The sequence below is a fragment of the Archocentrus centrarchus genome, chromosome 17 (genome assembly GCF_007364275.1).
Source record: "Archocentrus centrarchus isolate MPI-CPG fArcCen1 chromosome 17, fArcCen1, whole genome shotgun sequence".
Taxonomy (NCBI): Eukaryota; Metazoa; Chordata; class Actinopteri; order Cichliformes; family Cichlidae; genus Archocentrus; species Archocentrus centrarchus.
Window position 1 is genome coordinate 17,855,098 of NC_044362.1, and position 22,958 is coordinate 17,878,055.

At 42.4% G+C, this 22,958-nt stretch overlaps 1 protein-coding gene across 5 annotated transcripts in view; it reads left to right on the plus strand.

Annotated features, from left to right (window-relative positions):
* Positions 1-22,958, plus strand: part of kmt2cb (lysine (K)-specific methyltransferase 2Cb) — a 97,646-nt gene that overhangs the window by 69,586 nt on the left and 5,102 nt on the right. For 2 of the 5 annotated variants that reach the window (XM_030750991.1, XM_030750996.1), the window contains 26 exons: positions 529-721; positions 5,184-5,276; positions 5,592-5,639; positions 6,690-6,830; positions 7,385-7,417; positions 7,744-7,890; positions 7,976-8,117; positions 8,226-8,461; positions 8,657-8,730; positions 9,479-9,676; positions 9,910-11,904; positions 12,941-13,254; positions 13,397-14,973; positions 15,088-15,199; positions 15,338-15,404; positions 15,489-15,549; positions 15,687-15,919; positions 16,538-18,166; positions 18,406-18,597; positions 19,480-19,644; positions 19,771-19,900; positions 19,995-20,142; positions 20,250-20,434; positions 20,854-20,990; positions 21,569-21,848; positions 22,248-22,387. In XM_030750991.1, coding sequence (XP_030606851.1) covers positions 529-721; positions 5,184-5,276; positions 5,592-5,639; positions 6,690-6,830; positions 7,385-7,417; positions 7,744-7,890; positions 7,976-8,117; positions 8,226-8,461; positions 8,657-8,730; positions 9,479-9,676; positions 9,910-11,904; positions 12,941-13,254; positions 13,397-14,973; positions 15,088-15,199; positions 15,338-15,404; positions 15,489-15,549; positions 15,687-15,919; positions 16,538-18,166; positions 18,406-18,597; positions 19,480-19,644; positions 19,771-19,900; positions 19,995-20,142; positions 20,250-20,434; positions 20,854-20,990; positions 21,569-21,848; positions 22,248-22,387 — 8,670 coding nt within the window. The remainder of the gene's footprint in view (positions 1-528; positions 722-5,183; positions 5,277-5,591; positions 5,640-6,689; positions 6,831-7,384; positions 7,418-7,743; positions 7,891-7,975; positions 8,118-8,225; positions 8,462-8,656; positions 8,731-9,478; positions 9,677-9,909; positions 11,905-12,940; positions 13,255-13,396; positions 14,974-15,087; positions 15,200-15,337; positions 15,405-15,488; positions 15,550-15,686; positions 15,920-16,537; positions 18,167-18,405; positions 18,598-19,479; positions 19,645-19,770; positions 19,901-19,994; positions 20,143-20,249; positions 20,435-20,853; positions 20,991-21,568; positions 21,849-22,247; positions 22,388-22,958) is intronic. The other 3 variants (XM_030750992.1, XM_030750994.1, XM_030750995.1) reach the window with 3 other exon arrangements.

Consider the following 22,958-nt stretch of genomic DNA (forward strand, 5'->3'; position numbering starts at 1 on the left):
TAAAGGAACTCACAGTAGAGGATGGATGTCTTTGATCAGACTCTTTAAATGGCTTCTGTCTTAGTTGTGAATTGACACACAAAAGCTTAACATGGATTTAACTCCAAGGCTCCTTGTCCCCAGTCAGTATCTGACTGTCACCTTGTGTTGGCTAAAACATGGATATGTGATGCATTAAGCCACCGGCAGCTGTCAGTGCTGCTCTTTATCCCACCACGGCACAGGGGTGGGGGATGTTGAGTCTAACCTAAAGGTCTGACACAGTGAAGCGCATTTCATTAGTTATTAGGACAGCAATATGTTGGGCTTTTAGTGTCTCGATGTAGCAGTGAGCCATACTTGCATGTTGTGAGAAGGCTGGCCTGACAAGGTGAGGTCAGCAGTAACCTTACTATTAGTTTTAAAGCTTCTCTGTTTCACTTAAGTTGTCATGGGGTTTAAATGGATGCAGCTGGTGATGTGTTTCCTAAGAATGATGTCAAGAAAGATTAGGTGACAGTGGCTGGTGTTATGTGTTGTCATGTTTAGGAGGCTTTCTTTGGAAAGGACCTACTGGACAAAAGCAAGCAGAGCAGGCAGCAGGGGGTTGAATCAGGATTACTAGAAGATGGACAAAGCCAAGTGGAGAGGAAGCATCCCACTAGCAGTTTTCTGGATCCCTCATCAGACCCTCTGCTTAGCGCATCAGCAACATCTATTCCCTCCAGACCAGCAGCAGCACGTATGTATATACATTACTTTGGTTTTCGACTGTGAGAACGTAATGATTCATTGATTTAAAGCATTGCACTGCACTAAATATTTGATAAGACCAAAGACTGAGAATGCCCTGAAGTAAACCAATACTTTTAAAGAAACCATGCAGGTGTTTGAAAAGGGTGACACAACATATAGTCCATGTTGCATGAAGTTGTGATGAATTTTGTCTCCCTTGTCCCTACTTCACCCATTGAGAGCATTAACCGTTTCTTGCAGAACTGAATGGGTTTGAAAAATGTTCACTGAACACATGTCCAGATTGCATTTCACCCATTCATACATGGCAAATATACTGAAGGTTAATCTCCGATCATTAGCATTCAGTCTCCAAACTGCAGCTTCAACTAAAGCTTTGCTAATTAATGAATACTTGGATTCCTAAAGTGAAGTGAATACAGCAAAGTTTCAGCTTCTGTTCTCTTTGCAAGCTCTTTCTGTCTTGCTACACTTATTATGTGTGTCTTGCTCCTTTGATCTTTCTCTAAATTAAAAAAAAAAATGGCAAATGCCCTTTATACTGACCTGAATGATTGGAAACGAAAGGGTAAGTTTCTGAATAGGAACAGTGTCTTCTTAGGACTGAATCTAAATAGAAAGAGGTTTTAGCAATTAAACACAAATTAGATTAAATTAGAAGTTTGCAGAAATTCTAACAGTAGTTTATTGTGTTTATTATTTCAAAGAGCAGTGTAGCCAGTTTGCAACTAGTGGCACAGCTTTAACCACTGATCAAATGTCAAAACATCCATATGGTTCTTTAGCTAAAATGCAAATGCTAAATCAACTGGTTCTTCAAGAGAAATATTTTAGATTTATTACTAAATTTCTCAGGGTTTTGTTAGACAAATTTGTTATAAACTAAGGTTCTTTTGCTTATTAGTTTGAGAGAATGACCCGTATTTACACTATATTGCCAAAAATATTCATTCACCCATCCAAATCATTCCATTCAAGTGTTTCAATCACTTCCACGGCCACAGGTGTATAAAACTAAGCACCTAGGCATGCAGGCTGCTTCTACAAACATTTGTGAAAGAATGGGTCAGTGAGCTCAGTGAATTCCAGGGGGGTATCGTGATAGTATTCAGATTAGCTCAAGAACAGTGCGTAGAGAGCTTCATGAAATGGGTTTCCATGGCCGAGCAGCTGCATCCAGCCTTCTGCCGCGTTTCCATTAGTACCGACTTGGCACGACTCGCTACGGTCTTGTTTGTTTCCATTGCAATTGAATACCACCTCAATGTGGGTGGAGTCGAAATAGCAACGCAGGCAGTAGTCTCTTGGCGTAATTTGTATGCGACTCAAAGCACAACACAACAATGGATGAGACAGAGGCAAGCTAACATAGCTAAGGCCAGTTTACTATAGTCATCATGCATAAGTCCCCTGTAAAATGTTTTAACGGATGAAGGTTATCATTAAGTATTAACCCTATACCACTGAACATGTTGTAATCGACTCAGTGTACTTCAAAAGTGCCACTGTTCATGTATTTCCGGCAACAATTACCGTAATAACCCATATGTTGGTTGTGAAGTGCAGTTTCTCAGCTTTCAGAAACCGTTTGAATTTTTCTGATAGGACAAATTGTTACGTAATTATGGTAATTCAGATTTCCTTTCATCAGCCGCCTCAGCCTCCATTTTTTTGCTGTTGGGTTTTAAAAAAAGCACGGTTGATTCTAGTGACGGAGTCGCTATCATGACTCAACTAGTGACGACACTCCCTGGCCAATCAGTGGCATCACATTTCCGAATTGCTTGGAACCCCAGCTGAGTGGGTACTAAAGTACCTTGTACCTGGTACCAGGTACTAATCGAAATGCCTACAAATTGTGCCAAGTCGAGCCGTGCTGAGTAGGTACTAATGGAAACGCAGCATTACATCACCAAGTACAATGCAAAGCATCGGATGCATTCTAGAGCAGTGGAGACATGTTCTCTGGAGTGATAAATCACGTTTAGGAGTTGGGCTCAGCCCCTTAGTTCCAGTGAAAGAAACTTTAATTCTTCAGCATACCAAGACGTTTTGGGCAATTTCATGCTCCCAACTTTCTGGGATCAGTTTGGGGATGGCCCCTCTCTATTCCAACATGACTGCGCACCAGTGCACAAAGCAAGGGCCAAAAAGACATGGATGAACGAGTTTGGTGTGGAAGAACTTGACAGGCCTTCACAGAGTCCTGACCTCAACCCAACAGAACACCTTTCGGATGAATTAGAGCAGAGACTGTGAGCCAGGCCTTCTCGTCCAACATCAGTATCTGACCTTGAAGATGTTATAGCTGCAAAGGGTGGGCCAACGACATATTAAACCCTATGGATTAACAATGAGATGTCACTTAATTCGTATGCTTGTAGGCAGACGAGTAAATACTTCTGGCAATATAGTGTGGTTCATTGTGGTTAAAGGCATCATGAATAACTTGGGAAGTGGCAGTAATACACTCCCTTCCAAAAGAATTAGAACAGTGAGGCCATTCCTTTAAATATGGTGTAGACTGAAAGCATTTGGGATTGACACACCAAAAAAAAAAAAAAAAAAAAAAAATCAGTATGAGACAAAAGATCAACATCTCAGCTTTTATTTTCAGGTATTTTATCTGGATCTGATGCACAGTTCAGAAGATGGCACCTTTTGTCTGAACCCACCCATTTTTCTTGTAAGCAAAAGTACTGGAACATGTGACTGACAAGTGTCTTTTGTTGCCCAGGTGTGTCCTTTTCACATTGATTATTTAAACAATTAATAGCGCTGAATGTCTACACTCGGTTTCACTCAGTTTAGAGGAGCAGAGGAGTAACCAACATTAAAACCAGAGAGCTGTCTATGGGTGAAAAATAAGCAGTTGTGAAGCTGAGAGAAGATGGAAAATCAATCGAAACTATTGCACAAACATTGACCATAGCCAGTACAACTGTTTTGACTGTCCTGAAGACAAAGGTTGTCACTGGTTTACTAAGGCTGCACCAGAGGATGCAGACCACTAATTAGCAAGAAGAATAGGAAGGCCAGGCTGGAATTTGCCAAGAAGGACAGAGACAAGCCTCAGAAATTTTGGGATGAAGTTTTATGATGAGACAAATCATCTAATCTTTACCAAGGTGATGGAAAGTCTAAGGTGTGGAGAAAGCAAGGCTCTACTCATGATCCCAAACATGGGAGCTCATCTGTGAAACAGGTAATGTCATGGCTTCGGCTTGCACGGCTTCATCTGGGATGGGCTCATTAATCTTCATTGATGATGTCATGCATGATGGCAGCAGTACAATGAACTCAGAAGTTTACAGAAACATTTTGTCTGTCAGTTTAAAGAAAGATGCAACCAAACTGATTGGGAGATCCTTCATCATGCAGCAAGATAATGACCCAAACTACAGTGCCAAAACTACAAAGGAGGTTATCGGGGGCAGGAAGTGGAAGGTTTTAGACTGGCCTAGTCAAGCTCCTGACTTTAAACCCTATAGGGCATTTTGCCTATAGAGAAGACTGAAGGGAGTAACCTCCCAAAACAAACAACTGAAAGAGGCTGTGGTGAAAGCCTGGAAAAGCATCACAAAAGAAGAATGTAAAATTTTAGTGATGTCAGTGTGTGACAGGCTTGACGCAGTTATTGCACGAAAGGATTTGTGACTAAATATTAAGTCTTATTCACTTTAATCTATTTTAAGTTTATGTTTCAGTACTTCAGCTCACAAGAAAAATGGGTGGGTTCAGACAAAAGGTGCTACCTTCTGAACTGTTTATCAGATCCAGATGTAAATACCTGGAAATAAAAGCTGAGATGTTGATCTTTTGTTTTGTTTTCATCTTTTAATGTCATACCCAAATATTTTCAGTCTACAGCAAATATAAAGGATTGACCTCGCTGTTCTAATACTTTTGTAGGGAGTGTAGATATTGGATTCCTGAGAAAATCGCAGATTTTTTTTTGCAGTTCACATAGTGGTGTGGTTCATTTCAAAGAGAAAGAAATTCAGCAGTAAAATAATTCACTGGAACCTTGACAACTGTAACTTTCAAAAATGGTGATTCATATATATTTTTAAGTCAGATTTTTGAGGAAAAAAATAAGAGAAAATGAAGAGAAGTGACGAAAAAGTTAGAAGTCAATGAGTCAAGGCCTTCACTGACCCAGTCCATGAGACAGAAGGCCTTACAGTTCATATAATTACTTATTTTATAATATACATACTTCTGAAAGTCGCATTTCATGTGGTGCCATTTTTTTTTTTTTTTTTTTTTTTTGGTTTTTGTTAATGTTGATTCTTTTTAAGAGCAAATTCTACATGAGGCATCCAAACAGATGGTTCCATATCTCATTCATGTCCGCTCATCGCCATCAATTATGATTTGTGACAGTTTGGTTTTCTTTCTTTTCTTTTTTTTTGTTCTTTTGTTCCTTTTTTTCCCCGCATCTACAGAGACGTCTGAGGAACCATTAGTTGATCTATCTGATGTTCTGAACACTGATGCAGACATCTTGGGAATGCTCGGAAAGCCAAGCAATGATTCTGGTGCGTCATATATCTCACAGGCAGTCACAGTGGCAAGAATTTATTAATAGTCACCTAGCCGTGGGTATATAAAATCGTTTTATTCCTGAATTAGAAATTTCCCCAGACAGCAAGATTATTTTGCTTTCATGACTCTAATGATTTTTATTTTATTTTTAATTTTTAATGTCAGGTTCTTTAACAATATTTTTTGTTTGATCACCCTTTGTTTTGGTTTTGGGTTTTTTTGGTGTCATCTGAAGTAAATACTGTCTTCACTATTTATTTTTATTTTTTCCCACCTCACTCATTTGATCTGGTTTTGGGTTCTTGTAGGTCTTGATTTTTGCCCCTTCCAGGTTGACAGCTCACCTCCTCCTTTTGGTAAGGGTGCTATGGCCTACTAATCCCTTGCTTTAGTGCATTCTCCCCCTCTTACGGTGTCTGTGTGTCTCTATTTAAGTGTGCATGTATATAATCTGCTTCACACCTAGCTTTTCTCAACCATCTCAGATTGTTTTAACACTCATGAACTTCTTAGTGCTTACCTAACACAGTGCACAGTATTCACTCAAATGCCTATGGTGTGTTGGTCTTTGTTTGTGAACCTCCTATCCTTTCACAAATTCTTTTCTGCCTAATCAAAAATGTCTCCAAGATAGCAAAGAAACAAATCAACAAGGACATCCTAGTATTCAAGGAATGAGCAGTTTAGAATTTAGAGAACAAGAGGCCTTGGCAAATGTCCTTCAAATTCCTGAAAAAGGTGAAATCCTCTTTTCTCATTCCTGTGGCTTTATGGCAGAAGGCACCTGCAGTTCATGTCCTTCATTCTTTGGAAAAAGAAAATAAAAACTTTGTCTAAAATGTTCTATGGGCTTGTATAATTTAGTTTTCATACAGCTATTGCCAACCAATGTCTGCAACCACCCTTATATTGGTATTAAGTTTTGTGTGGAAGAAATTATTGAAATAATTTGAAGTGTTAGACATTAGTAGGAGAGAAGTGTGTTATGTTTTAGTCGTCCTCTGATAAATTCTTATATAATTCAAATTGAAGGAGATGTTTCAAAAGAAGCTTCATGGCTTTCTATTAAAAAGAAATGAATAAGAATTATCTAGAAGGCTAATGTGAGGGTTAGAACAGAATTTCCTTCAAACTTTGTGTATCTTTAATGAGAATTAGTTTGACCTGTCTGACTCTTTGCAGATTCTAAAACCCTCCTTTTAAACAATATAGGAACCCCAAGGAGCTGTAATCATATACTCTTTGGTTTTGGTTGTATTCCACAGGCTGTTAAGACAATAAACTTGTTCTAATTTCAGTTCTATATTTATGATCTTGTTCTTGGTCTGTATTTTGTTGTTTGCTTTGTGTGTGTGTGCGTGTGTCTGTGTTATGATTTGTTTTTGTATGTCTGTGTGTTTCCACAGCTGGTCTGGACATTGCGCCCCTGACAGACAGTTCCCCAGTGGCGCCCCAGTCTCAGGCAGGCCGGAGGACACCTCGAACCCTCTCAGAGGAACCCCTGGATGGCATTCTCAGCCCAGAGCTGGACAAGATGGTCACTGACGGTCAGTGTGGGAGACCAGGCATCCATCTTTAGCCACATTTCCAACGCAGGAACTTCCCACAGGGACTAAGAACCATTGTTGTTTGTTGCTTTTAGTTTTAGCTCATTGTGATTCAGTTTAACAACATGCAAGAAATTCCGTGATACAGGCACCGATGAAGAAGTCCAGGCATTGTTAGGCATTTAGGAAAATAAGGCATCCAGTATGAACTGGAAACAGAGATCCACAGTGGGAAGGCCTAGGTTAACATTTTGTTCGTAATTTTGGGTTGCACTGTTTACAACAAAAGTGCAGTAAAACAGCTGTAACATTGTTACTGTAACTTTCAGCTGGCTAATTTACCCAGTATTTATTGGGCATTTTAGTACATTAGCAGTGCAGATAACAAAGGATCAGAGGAACCTTTTTGTTCTGTGGAACGTTCCTGTACATTAGACCCTTTCTCTTCTAGCCTTTAGTGGAAGTGTGCTTTGCACCTTTAAGACACTCGTTGCACACTGTTACTTTAAAACTTCAAAATTAATAATAATCTGTTTTCTTTTATTCTTTTTCAGAGTCAATTCTCAGCAAACTTTACAAAATTCCAGGTTTGTAATTTTATCCCTCTTGTGAAACTAAGTTTTGATCCAGTGAAGTCCCACCCAGCATAACTGGCCTCTGAACTCGTAATGAACTGTTGTAACCATTTGGACCAAAATAATGTTATAAAGATTAGTGTGATAAATTGTACAGGTGGTTTTAATGCAATAATAGGTTATCCTCAATAGGCCATTCACTAATAGGCTTGCAATATAATTACCAGGTAACACTTGGTACCAGCATATCTCTAGCGAATGAAAAATCTAAATTTTGACATTGTGTGTATTAAATATAGTAAGATACAAACTAACACTGAGCTGTCAAACTTTTTCAGAGCTGGAAGGAAAGGATGTGGAGGATCTCTTCACAGCAGTTCTTAGCCCCAGCACAAGCCAACCACCTCCACCACAGGTGCCTCACCCCCAGGGTCCAGGGCCCCTCCCTGCTACACCTGGCACTAGCATGCCTCATCCCAATGCAGGTACATCATTAGCCATGATCAAATAAAAAATTGCACTGTTTTTGAAATCCATGCATCTACTTCACTACTCAAATCTTGTGTTCAGGGAATCCCATGTTTCCAAAGATACCAATGATCAATGGTATGATGGGACCAAACCAACGCTTCCCTACAAATCACGGAGCAGGGCCCTGCATCCCAGAAAATTTCCCCCCCTTCAGCCGTATGCCTTTGACTGACAATCCGAGGTAAAGTAATGCTTCCTTTTTTTAACTGTTACGTAATATTTTTTTGTTTTCTTCTCTCAACAAAATCTGCGAACTATACCTCTGGAGCTTCTATCCCTTGTGTTACAGGGAAAGAAAGTTTAATCAGATGCCTAGAGAGGCAGTTGGTCCATGGCCCTCCCCTGCCCATGGCCCTGGCCCTACGCCCCCTGGATCTTTGCCCGAGGGGGACACTGAAGCCATGTCAAATGCCCAAAGGAGTACACTCAAGTGGGAAAAGGAGGAGACACTTGGAGAGCTTGCCACAGTTGCTCCTGTGCTATATACTAATATTAATTTCCCCAACCTTAAAGAAGAATACCCAGGTTGGTATATGGCTCTAAGGCTTGAATGCATTTCTCCTCCTTTGTTAATGTTTTTATAGTTTATGTTATCATTGCTGCTATTTCTGCACATCTCTGATTGTTTTGTACTTACTGCATTAGGTCACACAGTACAAAAGATACCTTGTGTGCTCTTTAAGAGCTGTTAGCTTGACAACTTTCTCTTATTCTTCCTAGACTGGTCTACAAGAGTGAAGCAAATTGCAAAACTTTGGAGGAAAGCTAGCTCCCAAGACAGGGCCCCATATGTGGTAAGATCAATGATTCTGTCGAATTTGCCATTTTGTTTCAATTAATTCACAGACTAAGAACAATGCAGGACACCAATGGAGTTGCACAGACTCACTAGTATGCGGAAGGCACACTCCTGCATCTTGCCTTTTGCCAAACCAATTTGAAACCCAGCCATTTTCAGATGAGCTAATTAACATTGGAAGTCCTGCTCAGTGTTAGAGCTCACTATGGCCTCTGTAATTAAGTTTACTAGAAGCCATTCTATCTGGTAGAGGACACTTTCAAAGACCAAGTCCCTGCCTTAGTGATTTTAAATTTCTCCTTAGCTTTTTCATTTGTATTCTCACTTTAATTGTGAAAAGTCATCCTGGTTGTGACTGATTGGTCAACTATTGAGATACCTGATTTAACAGCAAGAGGCTGACCTCCATCCTGTGCTTACATGTACAATATGAAAGGCTTCCTGGCTATGCAACCAAAGAAAGGAAAAAATATATATATCTCATTTGGGAAGCAAAGTTGTCACGATGTGGAGGATCTGGATGTTGTAGCTTTCCTGCCACAAATGTTTATTAGTATACTAATTTTCACAAACAGCTGGCACTTTCATGAGTTCCTTGTTTGGGGTGTCAGTGCTAATGCAGATTGGTGCTTGATTGATACATCTGGTACTAAAAATTTCTATAATCTTGTTTATGAACTTTGTTTAATATTTGTTTTTTGTTTTTGTTTTTTTTTTTCACTTGTGATTGATTTGCTGTTTAGCAAAAGGCAAGAGATAACCGAGCAGCCCTGCGCATCAACAAAGTCCAGATGTCGAATGAGACGGTGAAGAGGCACCATCCACAGCAACAGCCCCCTGAGGTGTTTGATCCCAACATACCACTAGACACAGAACTCCTGTTTAAAGACCCTTTGAAACCAAAAGAGTCAGAGCATGAACAAGAGTGGAAGTTTAGACAGGTAAGAGTGTATGCAATGAAGTCAGTCAGTCGAATGCAGCGGCAGGTCCACTTTATATTAAGACAGCTAAGAAGGGGTGGTTTAGTAAAACTCCCTAAAGAACCACACTATCCTCCACATTAACCCTGATGACATTGGTGGCTAGTAGGTCCAGCTCTTTTTTGGCATGAGACTGATAGTTTTTGCATCCCTTTTCTTGTCTAATGCCACTTTTCACTTTGTTCTTCCAACAGCAAATGAGGCAGAAAAGCAAACAGCAAGCCAAAATTGAAGCCACTCAGAAACTGGAGCAAGTTAAGAATGAACAGCTCCAACAGCAGCAACAGCAGCAGCAGCAACAGCAGCAAACTAGTCAGTCAGAGGGAGATGCCAACAACAGTGGTAATCAGAGCCCAGCCTCCCAGCCCAGTAATGGCAGCATGTCCCCTATGCAGCAGGGCAATTCTAAAGAGAGTTTTTCCAGAACGCAGCTATCGGGGACGCCCACTTCAGGTCCTCCAGAGGATGTGTTCTTGCGACCCCCTCCGCCCCCTCCATCTGGCCCTTCCTCCCAACCTCAGTCTCCACAAGTTTTCTCACCAGGTTCCTCTGGTTCCAGACCGTCATCTCCATGGGACCCATATGCCAAGATGGTTGGGACCCCAAGACCTCCAACTCTCGGACCAAATACATGCCGCAGAATGCCTGTGGAATCTGGTAAATCACCCACCTCCTTGATGGAGCAGCAGGACAGAGGGAGGCCCTCTCCAGCTCATGAATCTTTTGGCTCTCCCACATCAATGAGCAGTGATCCTTATGCCAAACCTCCTGACACCCCAAGGCCCACTGGTGAAAATGACCCTTTTCTGAAGCCCATGGGCCCCCCCAGGGGCAGTCAAGTTGCTCAAGGAAGGCCCCCAATGGGTTCACCTGGCAGAGATCCATACTCGAGGCCAATGATAAGAAATGATGCCTATCAGCGCATGACCCAGAACAGGATGATATTGTCGGACCCTTATTCAAGACCTTTACTTACGCCAATCCCTGGAAGCAATGAGTCTGGCTCTGTCCCTCTATTCAAAACACCTATGCCCCCTCCTCAGGCTCAGGATCACTTCAGCCGACCAGGCCCACATATTACTGACAGATTCTCCCAGAATCAGCAAAGTGACCCCTATGCACAGCCTCCGCATACCCCAAGGCCATCAGGGAATGACAGTTTTACCAGTCCTCCCAGGATGAGCCAGCATCACCCACAGGGGCACTCCTTTGCTCAGCCAGGACCAATTGCTCAAATGTCTAGAAATCCTTATGCACATGCACCTTCCACTCCAAGGCCTGACCACTTCACATATGACCCCTTTGCCCAGCCTTCTGGTCCTAACAAACCAGCTACTGACCCTTTCTCTCAGCCTGCAGCTAACCAGCGATCCATCAATGAAGCCAGTGCTCAGCCACGACCATTTTTTGAACCCTATGCTCGACCCCCTGGCACCCCACGTCCCCATGACAACTATGGTCAGCCACCAAACACCCCTAGCCCATCTTCGGATCCCTACTCGCAAGCTCCTGCTACTCCTCGTCCCATTGGGATGAATCAGTTTTCTATTCAGTCTCACCCTGGACAAAGGATGTCTCCGTCCCACTCAGTGGACCCTTACTCTCAGCCACCAGGTACTCCTCGCCCATCTGTGGGGGAAAGATTTTCTAAGTCACCAGGCAGCCTGAGGGGGTCAATGGAGCCATTTACTAGTATACCTGGGACTCCAAGGCCAGGAAGTAGTGACATGTTTCCCCAGCCTGGACCCCCTAGATCAATGCTGAATGATCCTTACAGCCATCCTCCCGGTACCCCAAGGCCTTGCCCTGATGGGCTTAGCAGACAAGGGCCAAGGCAAGGACCAATGGGAAGCCAGGATCCTTTCTCCTCACCCCAAGGCAGACTTCAAGAGCCCTTCCCTCATCCAGACCTACAAACACCAAAACACCCTAGTGTTTCAGAAGATGGATTTACTCAGTCACCCTCCAGAAGACCAAGTCAAACACCAGTTCATGATCCATTTGAACAAGCACCCATGACCCCTCGTCCACAGTCAGAAAAAATGGAAATGAAAGATCAGTCAGTGGCGGGCAACAATGCAGGTGGCCTTCAAGACCCGGCCCAAGTGTCGAACAATCCACAAATTCCTGTTTCATCGTCAGAGGCTCAAACTGTGGCTATTGGTGAGAGCGACGAAAGACTCAGACAGGTGTGTGAACATTGTTTTCTATTCTGCATCTCATAATTTTAAAGATATTATTCTATTTTATTTAGTTAGGCCATCATTGCTTTGTGTTTTTGACCTTCCAATCACTTACTGGTATCTTCATAGACTGTATCAAATTGGTAAGAACTATTAGCAGTAGGAAAATTACACACATAACCATATTTACAACCTGTAATATATTAGCCATGATATGTAACCATTTAATGTGTATGAAACTGAAATGCATCACAGTTCATAGAAATGTAAGTGTATGGCTAACCGCCAATCTTGAAACTGGAATTTATTTTGTAAAATCCAGTTACAGCAGGTTTGGTCAGAAACTATTGGATTGATAATTTTAATCTACAACCTTTTATTTTTAAAAAATGTTATGCTGCGTAAAATGTGAAAGAAAAATATAATTAAATGATTTTCAAATCAGTAAACCTGTTAAAGTGAAAATATAAAGACATGTCAGATTTTTTTTTTTTTGTGTAAATGTTTGCTGCACGTTTACAAGTCTCTTTTTGAACCCCTCCCCATCTTTACCTCTGGAAGACTGGGCATTATGGGATCATTCTTGTATACTCAATTGTGTTACAGATTAAGTTGATTTCCAGTGAGATGGTCCTCCTGTATTTTATTTTTTTTTAACCATTACTTGACTTTTTTATAGCTGCTATGTTGCTATGAAACATGTTGCTTGCATTACATTTATGATGAGTATATTAGAGCAAGGTTTCAATATTTGGTGATTTCTTTGTATATTTTCATTCAGATCTAGGTTTTAAATTTGCATGTATTTATTTATACTTTACACAGTGTCCCAACTTTTTGAAAATGGGGACATATTTATAAACTAATCATAAAAGTCCCAGATAAAACATGGACATACAGAAACTTAAAAGGAAGCAGAAATAAAATAAAGTTGTACATTAGCTATGTGAAAAATACTCAAATCAACTGAACAGCTAAGAATTCTGTATTAATTATATTAATCTTGTGTTTTTAAAAAATCTTAAATCTTTAAAATGTGCAGCGACAACGAATTAGAGAACTAATCATCAAGCAGCAGCAACAGAGGAGTGCCATCCGACAGGAGAGGGGGCCTCCGGAGCCTGCTGGCAACATAACCCCAGGAACGCCCCGGCCATGGCCCCAAGAGGGCCCTGCTCAACCAGGGGAAATATTCACCCGGCCTCCTCCACCTTATCCTGGACAAGGACCTATTAGAGGGCCAATGAGGTTTCCTGGGCATTTTCCAGGAGATCAGCGTGTCCCCTTTACTAATGAAGGACAGATGCCCCGGGGGCCACATCCTGGAGATCCTAATTTGAGACATCAGGGTCCAAGGTTTGTTTTGTTCTTTTTAATTACTTGTTTTTGAGTTTCAGATTTTCTATAATATCACGATTGCACAAATTAAGGCCTTCCCTTTTTGTGTTTATATATGCTTTATTTTTTTGCGACCCCACCCCGTTCCCTTCTCCTGTAGGTTTGCTTTTCCATCTGGGGCTCTAGGACCCCATGGGTCTCAAGACTTCTTTCCTAGGGGGCAACACCCAATGCAAGATGTCCCTCCTCAAATGAGACGGTCCATGTCTGCTGAAATGGCCAAAAATATGGGCGTAAACCCCATGGGGATGCCCCAGCACTTCCCACCACGCAGTATGCCAGTGCAGCAGCACAACATAATGGGCCAGCCTTTCATTGAACTGCGACACAGAGCAGCAGAAAACAGGCCACGCATGCCATTCCCCCCTGCCAACATGCAAGGAAGCAGTTTGGATCCCAACTTGCAGGGCCAGAGGCTTGCAGGTTTTCCAGGAGCACCCGATTCTAGGTTCCCCTTAAATCAGGGCCCCAGAATGGTAGACCCTTTGGCTAACCACACCAGCCATTTACAGCTCTCTGCCAGTATGGACAATCTTCATCAGCAAACCCAGATGCCAGGAAATGCACTTAAACAGTCTCCACTGATGAGGTCTATGAGCCAGCCTGCCTCAAATGAGACCTCAAATATGGCAGCTTCCATGATCCTGTCTGCACCCCCTGCTGGGCAGACTGAGACCGTCTCAGTGACCAGTAGAGAAACTGTGGAGGAGAAACTGGATACAGAAGAATCTGCAGTCAAAGATCTAGAGGATGTGGAGGTGAAAGATCTAGTAGATGCTGACTTGGAAAACTTAAATTTGGATCCTGAAGATGGCAAAGACCTAGATCTAGAGACCAATGACCTACACCTCGATGACTTCCTAACATCTGGGAAATTTGACATCATTGCTTACACAGACCCTGATCTAGATGATATCAAGAAAGACATGTTTAGTGAGGAACTGGATCTCAGTGATCCTATGGACGACAATGCTGATGCCACAGATATCAACAAAAACACGGGAACGGAAGCTTCTTCCAGTTCAGCATCTGTACTGCCAAAGTCAGAGGTTATGGATGAGCAGTCTGCAGCTGAAGTCAAACTGGAGGTCCCTTTAAATAAGGACTCAGCTTCTCTGGCACCCAGGCAGGAAGTTAAAGCAGAGGTCAAAGACTGCCCACAACCACCTGAGGTGGTAGACCAGCAAACTGCTGGAAATATCTCAAATAAGCAGGGAGTGCTCCCTGACTCCACCCCAGTCCTGTCTAGTTTACTCATTAAGCAGCAGCCTGAAGAGCAATCATTAAACCCAATTGTTGAGTCTGTCAATCAAGGAGGTAACCTCATGGCCCAGCAGAACCAAGTCGCTGATACTCAACATACTTCTGGACTTTCAATGAGTCAAACCATATCTGACACCACCACTGCAGGAGAAGTTCCTATGAGTGGCTTTGGGCCAGACCATCAGGTTGGCCTGACTCCTGGAGTGGACCAGAGTGGTCTGAGCCAGGCCCAGCAGACCGTATTAAACCAGGTAATGGGTCAGCATTCCCAGCAACAGCGGCCTCTTCTGCTGGAGGAGCAGCCACTCCTATTACAGGACCTCCTGGACCAGGAGAGGCAGGAACAACAGCAGCAGAGGCAGATGCAAGCAATGATACGGCAGCGCTCAAGCAGCGACTTTTTCCCCAACATCGGTAAATTTAGGCCACTGCTCCTAGGTGTCCGTTTAAGTTAGTGTTTTGTTTTGGCTTTCTTTTTCACTTTTTTATAGTGATTATTCCTGACGGTGTCATGTTTTTTATTTGCAGATTTTGATGCTATCACTGACCCCATCATGAAAGCTAAAATGGTTGCCCTAAAAGGCATCAACAAAGTCATGGTTCAGAACAACATGGGAATGCCTCCCATGGCCGTGAACAGGTAAGAAGTTCATTTGAATTCCACAAAAACACATTTCTTGTTGAGAGGAGAAAATAAAATCATGATATGGGGAGTGTACATAATTGATTGGAATGGCTTCTGTAAACATTGCATGGTCATGATGATACTTTGTCACAGATTTCCTCCTGGTCCTGTACCGCCTTGTCCCGAAAGTGCACCACTTCCCCCACAAGTTGTTGGACAGGTAACTATTATTCTATTCATGTTGTTCAATGCTCATTTCCCAAATGGCAGATCTATGGTAACCTTCTTTTTAATCTTGTCTCAGGATGGAAAGTTGACACAAGTACCAAGACCAAATCCTCCAAACTTTGGACCTGGATTTGTCAGTAAGTTTTCAAAATTCCTGCTGCTTCAAATTTTGAGTTTTACAGTCTTTTCTGCTTAGAAATATTAAGATGTTTGTTTTGTTTTGTTTTTTTTATATTGTCAAGGTTGCTAAGAAAAGAGCATTTTTCTCTTTCAGACAATGCTCAGAGGGCTCAGTATGAAGAGTGGCTCCAGGAGACTCAGCAACTACTCCAAATGCAGCAGAAGTTTCTGGAAGACAAAATCGGAGCTCACAGGAAGTCGAAGAAAGCCCTGTCTGCCAAGCAGAGAACAGCTAAGAAGGCAGGGAGAGAGTTCCCTGAGGAGGATGCTGAGCAGCTCAAACATGTCACAGAGCAGCAGGGTGTAGTGCAGAAACAACTGGAGCAGGTAAATGCTTGGCCTGTCAAGCTCCAATACTGAATTCTTTCAAACCCCGACTCCTCACTGAGACTGGCATAAGCACTGTCCTTTCTTTGGTCCTATAACCAGAGTTTGAATGTTTAAAGTAGGTCCTGCATCAGAACAATTTGTCCAAATATTGGAGCAAAAGCCAGTGTAATGTTATAGACATATGTGGTGCTGTAATAAGATCTAACTGAATATGGAAAAACTTGAAGCGATTAGTATTCTAAAAGAGAAACACTCTAAGAAAAACACAGACGTTCCTATCTATTCTTGATGTTCTCTACCTTCTGTTAATTTTTAAATATTTGATTTCTTCTATTGAGAGATTTGTCTTTAACTATCTTATATTTTTATCAGATGTAATTCGTATGAAATTAGTCTAGTTGAATTAAACACTTTGTAGGTATAGGATATAAACAAGAAGGTATAGCTGTCTTTTTCTTTCCACAACATGCAGCCTTATTTCTCCACTACAGCTTCTTTGACTCTGAAAGTGAAATAAATGCTCTCGGCTGAGTGTTCTTTCAGGCTTGTGCTTTAAAGGTAAATTATTTTGTGATTGTCACAGGGAATCACTTATTTCACTTTATTCTGTCTCAGATCCGCAAGCAGCAGAAAGAACATGCTGAACTGATCGAGGAGTACAGAGTAAAACAGCAGCAAAACAATATGACACCAATGATGCCTGGGATGCACCCTGTGCCGGGCCCTACTGGCATGGTCCCCAGTGGCCCTCCAATGGTCCAGCCTCCCATGAACCCCATGATGCAGATGCCACTTCATCCTGGCCAGCCAAATGCACCTCCACGTATGCCCAACCCACCACCTGGCTGGCATCCCAGTGCTCCTATGCCCATGGGTGGACCAGGAATGCCACATATAATGCCACCCCAAGTACCTATGGGAAATTCGGCCCAGCCCCTTCAGATGCCAATGGGTAATGTACCTCAGCACTCTCAAATGCCTGTGGAGCCCCAAGCACCACCTGCTCCTCCAGGTGCCATAAAACCCATGCAGTCAGGTGGTGTGAAGTTTGATGACAACAACCCATTCAGTGAAGGCTTCCAGGAGCGCGAGCGGCGGGAGAGGCTCAGGGAGCAGCAGGAGAGACAGCGGGTGCAGCTTATGCAGGAAGTTGAGCGTCAGAGAGCACTCAAACACCGCATGGAAATGGAGCAGCAAGGGATGATGGGATCAGATGGGAACATGGCACCACTCTCTCAAATGCCGTTTTTTAATGCAGAGCTCCCACAGGACTTCATGCAGCCACAGAGGCCTCCTCTGCAACAACATCAACAACTAGGACCAATGTTTCCTCAGCAGCAGGGCATGCAGCCTGGTATGGGCTCCCCGCCTGGAACATTTATGCAAGGTGACAGGAGAGCCATGATGGGCAACGGCATGATGCCAGAGATGGGGCCTGATAATGTTGCTCTGCAAGGACCAAACTTTCCTCACGGTCAACCTAGACCTCGTCAGTTCAGTGGACCAGGAATGCTTCAGATGCCAGGTGAGGGTCCACCCTTTGGGGGTGACTCTGCTACACCATTACCATCTAACTTTCCAGGCTCAGGTCAGTCTCTCATTCAACTTTACTCAAACATCATCCCAGATGAGAAAGGCAAAAAGAAGAGGAACCGCAAAAAGAAGAAAGATGATGATGCAGATTCAGTCAAGACACCTTCCACGCCACATTCAGACCTTACAGCCCCTCTCACACCATGTGTCTCAGACACTTCCTCTACTCCAACCAGAAATCCCCATCTCTTTGGAGACCAGGACTTGTCTAGATCCCCCTTACTGGGATCTTCCACCCCCAGTCACACAGAGCTTGAGCGGCAGCTTTCTGGTGGGCAGTCTGGACAACCTGCTTTGTCATCAGAAGCATCAAGGGCCCAGGCTCAGGAACACGACAGGATCCTCAACAACATAAAGCTGGAGCAGACCGATGCCAGTGAGTGTCATGGGCCAAGAGAAGGTCCCATTGGATCAGAAATTAGCTCTGTGAAGGAAGAAGGTAACAAAGGGAACGTATCTCCATTCCCTACTGGGCAGAGTCCAAACAAGGGGGAGGCTGGCAATGAACTGTTGAAGCACCTTCTGAAGAACAAGAGTACACCTCCACCTGGATTGCCTCAGCAGAGATCAGAGGAAAGCCTGCGCTCAGAGGAGGAGGAACCCACTGACTGCAAAACCTTACTGAGGCAAAACTCCATGGACAGCAATGGGGTCAGTGTTTGTGTTAGTCACATAGTTATAGAGTGCCGAGAGGGTGATCAGCATAGTGAGTCATGTGCAGGCTAAGTGATTCAGATGGGAGGCACAACATAGCTAAATTGGTATGAATCATAGCTGTCAGAATATGAATGAGTCATAGTTATATGTTTGAAAACATCTAACTTGAAGCCATTATGCTGTTCAAGTAATTTTAAGTTTACTTGTGATTTATAAAGCATCTTCTTCTCCAGGCATACTCAGATGGCATCCCTGACTTTCCTGGACCTCTGGTCCCTGAACAGGAGAAGAAGAAAGGGAGAAACAAGAGAGCACCAAAAGCAGGGGAAAAACCACCTTCTCGCTACAAGAAGAGGAAGAAGGAAGGAGATGAGAGGCAACTGATGCACACTGGACCTGACTCTGTAATGACTCAAATCAAACAGGTAAGTTGGATTTTACATTTTATTAGCTGCTCCTCTTATGGAAACTGTGTCTTTAGGAACAAACAATGCATGAAAGATTTTAGTCTCAAGTCAGAATGCTTTATTCTGAGTTTTACAGCATGAATTACAGACAGAATATAAATTGTCTCAAGTGCACAGACACTTATTCCACATATGGTACTGTGATTGGGTACTTGTAGGGTCACAATTGCATACTCAGGTATTACAGTGTGTTTTTGTTCAGGATAGCTGATCGGGATTCATTCTTATATTATAAGCATTTTATCCCTTTAACTTCAGGCGATCGCCACTGAAGTGCCGGTTCCCTGCCCTTACAAGCCGCGAACAGCTGGTTAAGACGTAGGGTATCACCACCGAGTTGGCTGATCAAAGGAACTTTGATCAGCTGGCTTTTTACCGTAACTCCGTGAACGTTTGTTATATCGGAAAAATTAATACGGTTCCTGAAAGCCCAGAAATTGCACTTCACAGACATATAGGGGTATTACGGTATTTGTTGCCGGAAGTCCGCGAACGGCAGCACTTTTGAAGTACGTTGTGACGATGCATTCGGGGTTAAATGGTTAAAAACAACTGCCATTAATACAGCATAGAGAAACTAAAATGAACGTGCTCAATCTGAGTTGAGATGAGCTTTTTTTTAGATATTTAACATAACATAGTCCTACATACCTATGACACAACTAATGCTTTCATAATTTGTTTACCAACAGCTTTCATCAAATACTAAAGATATTTTGATGAAAGATTGATTTGATCTTAAAGACGTTTCAGTTATTGTAGTAGGATGGTTTGTGGAGGAATACGCCTGTTCTGACATCTCTCCTAACTTAAATGGTCTGTTTTTCTCTTCTAACACAGCAACTTTCTCTGCTACCCCTCATGGAGCCTCTGATTGGGGTCAACTTTGCCCATTTTGCTCCCTATGGCAGTGGCCAGCTCAATGGAGAGAACCTTTTGTCTGGTACTTTTGGCAGTGCCTCACTAGATGGAGTTTCTGATTATTATTCCCAGCTGGCCTACAAGGTGAGATCTTACTACCTTACTAAGGGAACACCGGGTAAACAGAGGTGATGTGTGCATGTGTTTGTGTGTGTTAAGTGCATCTGCAACACAGTGTGCTTGACATTAAATTGCTCCTAACTTCTACAGCAGAGTAACTTAAGCAATCCACCAACCCCGCCGGCATCTCTTCCTCCCACCCCACCACCTGTGAACCGGCAGAAAATGATCAACGGATTTGCCACAACTGAAGAGCTGGCCAGCAAAGCTGCTGCCATGGGTAAGCACTCATAAGTATTCAAGTTTTATAAATTAAGTGTTGCCAACATTACAGGGAAGCATTCATACATATTGACCTTGTTTTCCTGTTGCAGTCTCCAAAGGGCTGGTCCCAAAGCCACTGCATGTTCCATTTAGGAGTGAGGAAGATCTGCTAGCCCGGGCCATCGCTCAGGGACCCAAAACTGTGGATGTTCCAGCTTCTCTTCCCACCCCTCCTCACAACAACCAGGAAGAGCTCAGGTAATGGATGAATAACAGTACTTCATGATGACTTATTTGGGCTGCAGTGTTTTAACTGCAGTAGTAATTTGTTTTTGTTTGTTTGTTTGTTTTATTCCTGATGATAGTAACCGAGGGCAGGAGCCTTGCAAGGAGAGGGACACACCTGACAGCTTTGTTCCATCTTCATCTCCCGAGAGCGTGGTTGGCATGGAGATCAGCCGTTATCCAGACCTGTCTCTGGTAAAGGAAGAGCCTCCGTCCCCCTGCCTGTCTCCTGTCCTCCCTATGCTTCCTGCACCTGATGGGAAAGGTAAACACATACATCTTATTTTTTTATGCAGTTTATACATACAGCTCCGCTATAAAGTTAACTCATGGTTTTTGCATTAATGTATCCTCAAGGATCCATGTAAAATAAATGTGGTCATCTTTCCAGGTCTGCAGGGGTCAGCATTGTCAACATTTAACAGTGTGATAATGTGATGACTTCAAACAAAGATGGCAGTTTTTTTTATATGAGCACAGTTAACTAAGGTGCTCCTTTTCTGGGTGTCAGAAGGCTAAAAATAGTATGTGTTCTATTATTTGTGTGTGCAGGTACAGAATGTGTCTGCATAAGTATATGTCCTTTGTGTACTTTGTGTAAAAGGATGTGGAAGTCTGAAGTAATGATCAGAACAGTGTTGAAAAGTGCGGCAGTTTTTCAAAATGCTTTTCTGACTTCACTAGGGACCACGATCAAACTGCAGGATGTCAAGACTGAGCCTTCTTCAGTGTTCTTTGGCTCCCCTTTTGGCTCCATGTCTAATGATTCCAAACAAGGGATGGTTTCTGTAGCTATCACTCTGAGACCAAGTGCAGCTGAGGTAAGAATACTTACATTTACTGAGGTTAGACAAAAATGTGACTTTATTTCCCTCAGTGCTGTCATTGAATATCATATCAAATATGTGCAGAACCTGGCCACATGGTGAGAGAGATAATTATGGGAGGGGGATGTTTTTTGTTAATTACAATGTGATTTTAAGAAATTACAAAGTTCTGTATTTAAAATTAGAATTAATTACTCTGCACATATTAGAATTATTATATGTGTAAGACTTTTAGAGCTTCATATTAGCTTAGTTATCCTAGTTGTTTGGCAAATTCTATTTTACATTGGAAAGTAAACTACTTTTAAATCAGCCAATTAGGTAATTTTGCTCCTGAGGGATCAACTTGAGTTGTTTGATTCAATATTACTATAAGAATTAGAAGAGTAATACAGGAGTCAACATTTAACAGGTGTTTAAGTGCCCTTCACTGTGACTTTAGACAGGATGGGAAGTCATCTTTTCCACTAGACAACTTCTGCTGTTCCCTCCAAAATAAAGATTCCATTTAGAGGTTAACTTGCTCTGATGTAGCTCTAACTTTCTATGTATTTATTTGTTTTATTTCTCAGAATATCACAGGTGTAGTGGCAACCATTTCAGACCTCCTGTGTGTGAAGATCCCCAGCAGCTATGAGGTCAGCAGTACTCCAGACAGGGGGCCCCTATCTATGGTCAGCGGTCAAAGGGTGGGCCCACATGGCATGGAGCCACGGCCTCCCATGCTCTTCAATGGACAAGGAGACAGTGGAGGGCTGCATGGACAGCCAGGACAAATGATCAGACCCAGTGGAGCACTGGGAATGATGCAGCAGCAGGCACATCATTTCCGTTTCCATCCCAACAGCCCAGGTAGGGAATAAAACTAAATTAAACAACAGCATCTCTGATTCCCCCCGGTACAGTAATACAGCCTGTAATTGAAATGTCATGTTTGATTTAAACTAAATATAATCACTCCCTGTAAAAAAGCACAATTCAGCAATGCACTTTCGATATCTAACTGCTTCCCCATCATCCCTAGAAGCACTTTTTTTCTTAAGTTTTAAAAACTGCCATTTTTTGAGTATGCCATTATTTATATGGGCCTGAAGGTAGCATATAGCCCAGGTGTTTTTGTTCTGTAATGGGTTGTTTTGTTTTCTTAACTAATATTTGCTTAGTCACAGTAAAGCACCATTCATCTGTAGGTTATTATCAGAACATGTTTTGAAATTGATCTAATTTTTGATTGAATTTTTCTTGTCTCAGGCACAGCTGGAGCTCGAGGACCTGACCATAGGACCCCTGGCAGCCCTGGATGTAAGCCTCAGTGGTGCTGCCACTGTAAGGTGGTGGTTCTGGGAAATGGAGTGCAGAAAGCCATGAAAGACCTCCCTGCCCACATGAAGGTACAGGATGTAATGGCTGCATGGTCGTATATGTTAAATGAAGCATGTAGAGGCTAAAAATCTTTAATTTTTATAATAAGACTGAATGGACTGAGCATATAGTGCTTCTTCGTTTCTTACTCAGAGATCACAGCTGCAGCTGAGTGACAGTCAGAAGTGATTTTTCTCTCATTAACAAAAAGGCATATCTAAAGGGCTTACTGAAGTACACCATATTTTACTATTGTGGCATGTGAAAGTTCAGCCCCTGGTTAAAAATTTCTGTCACAAGAAAGTAAAAGATGAGCTTATTTCCAAAAGGCATTAAGTCAAAGATGACGCATGGCTTTAATATTTTAAGAAAGATTGCTTTTCTATATTTAGTAATTATTTTTAAAAAAAAGTTTAGACACCCTGCAGGTCGGTATCTGCTGTACCTCACAGTTTCTCAGTTATCACCTTTTGTCACAGCTTAGATTCATTCTTGGGAATTTTTATTTGTTCTTTTTGGAAAAGGCTGTGAGGTGTCTTTTTTTTTTGTGATTTGGACCCTTAAGCTTGACCGTCCATTGTGAATCTTGAGTCCTGCTGT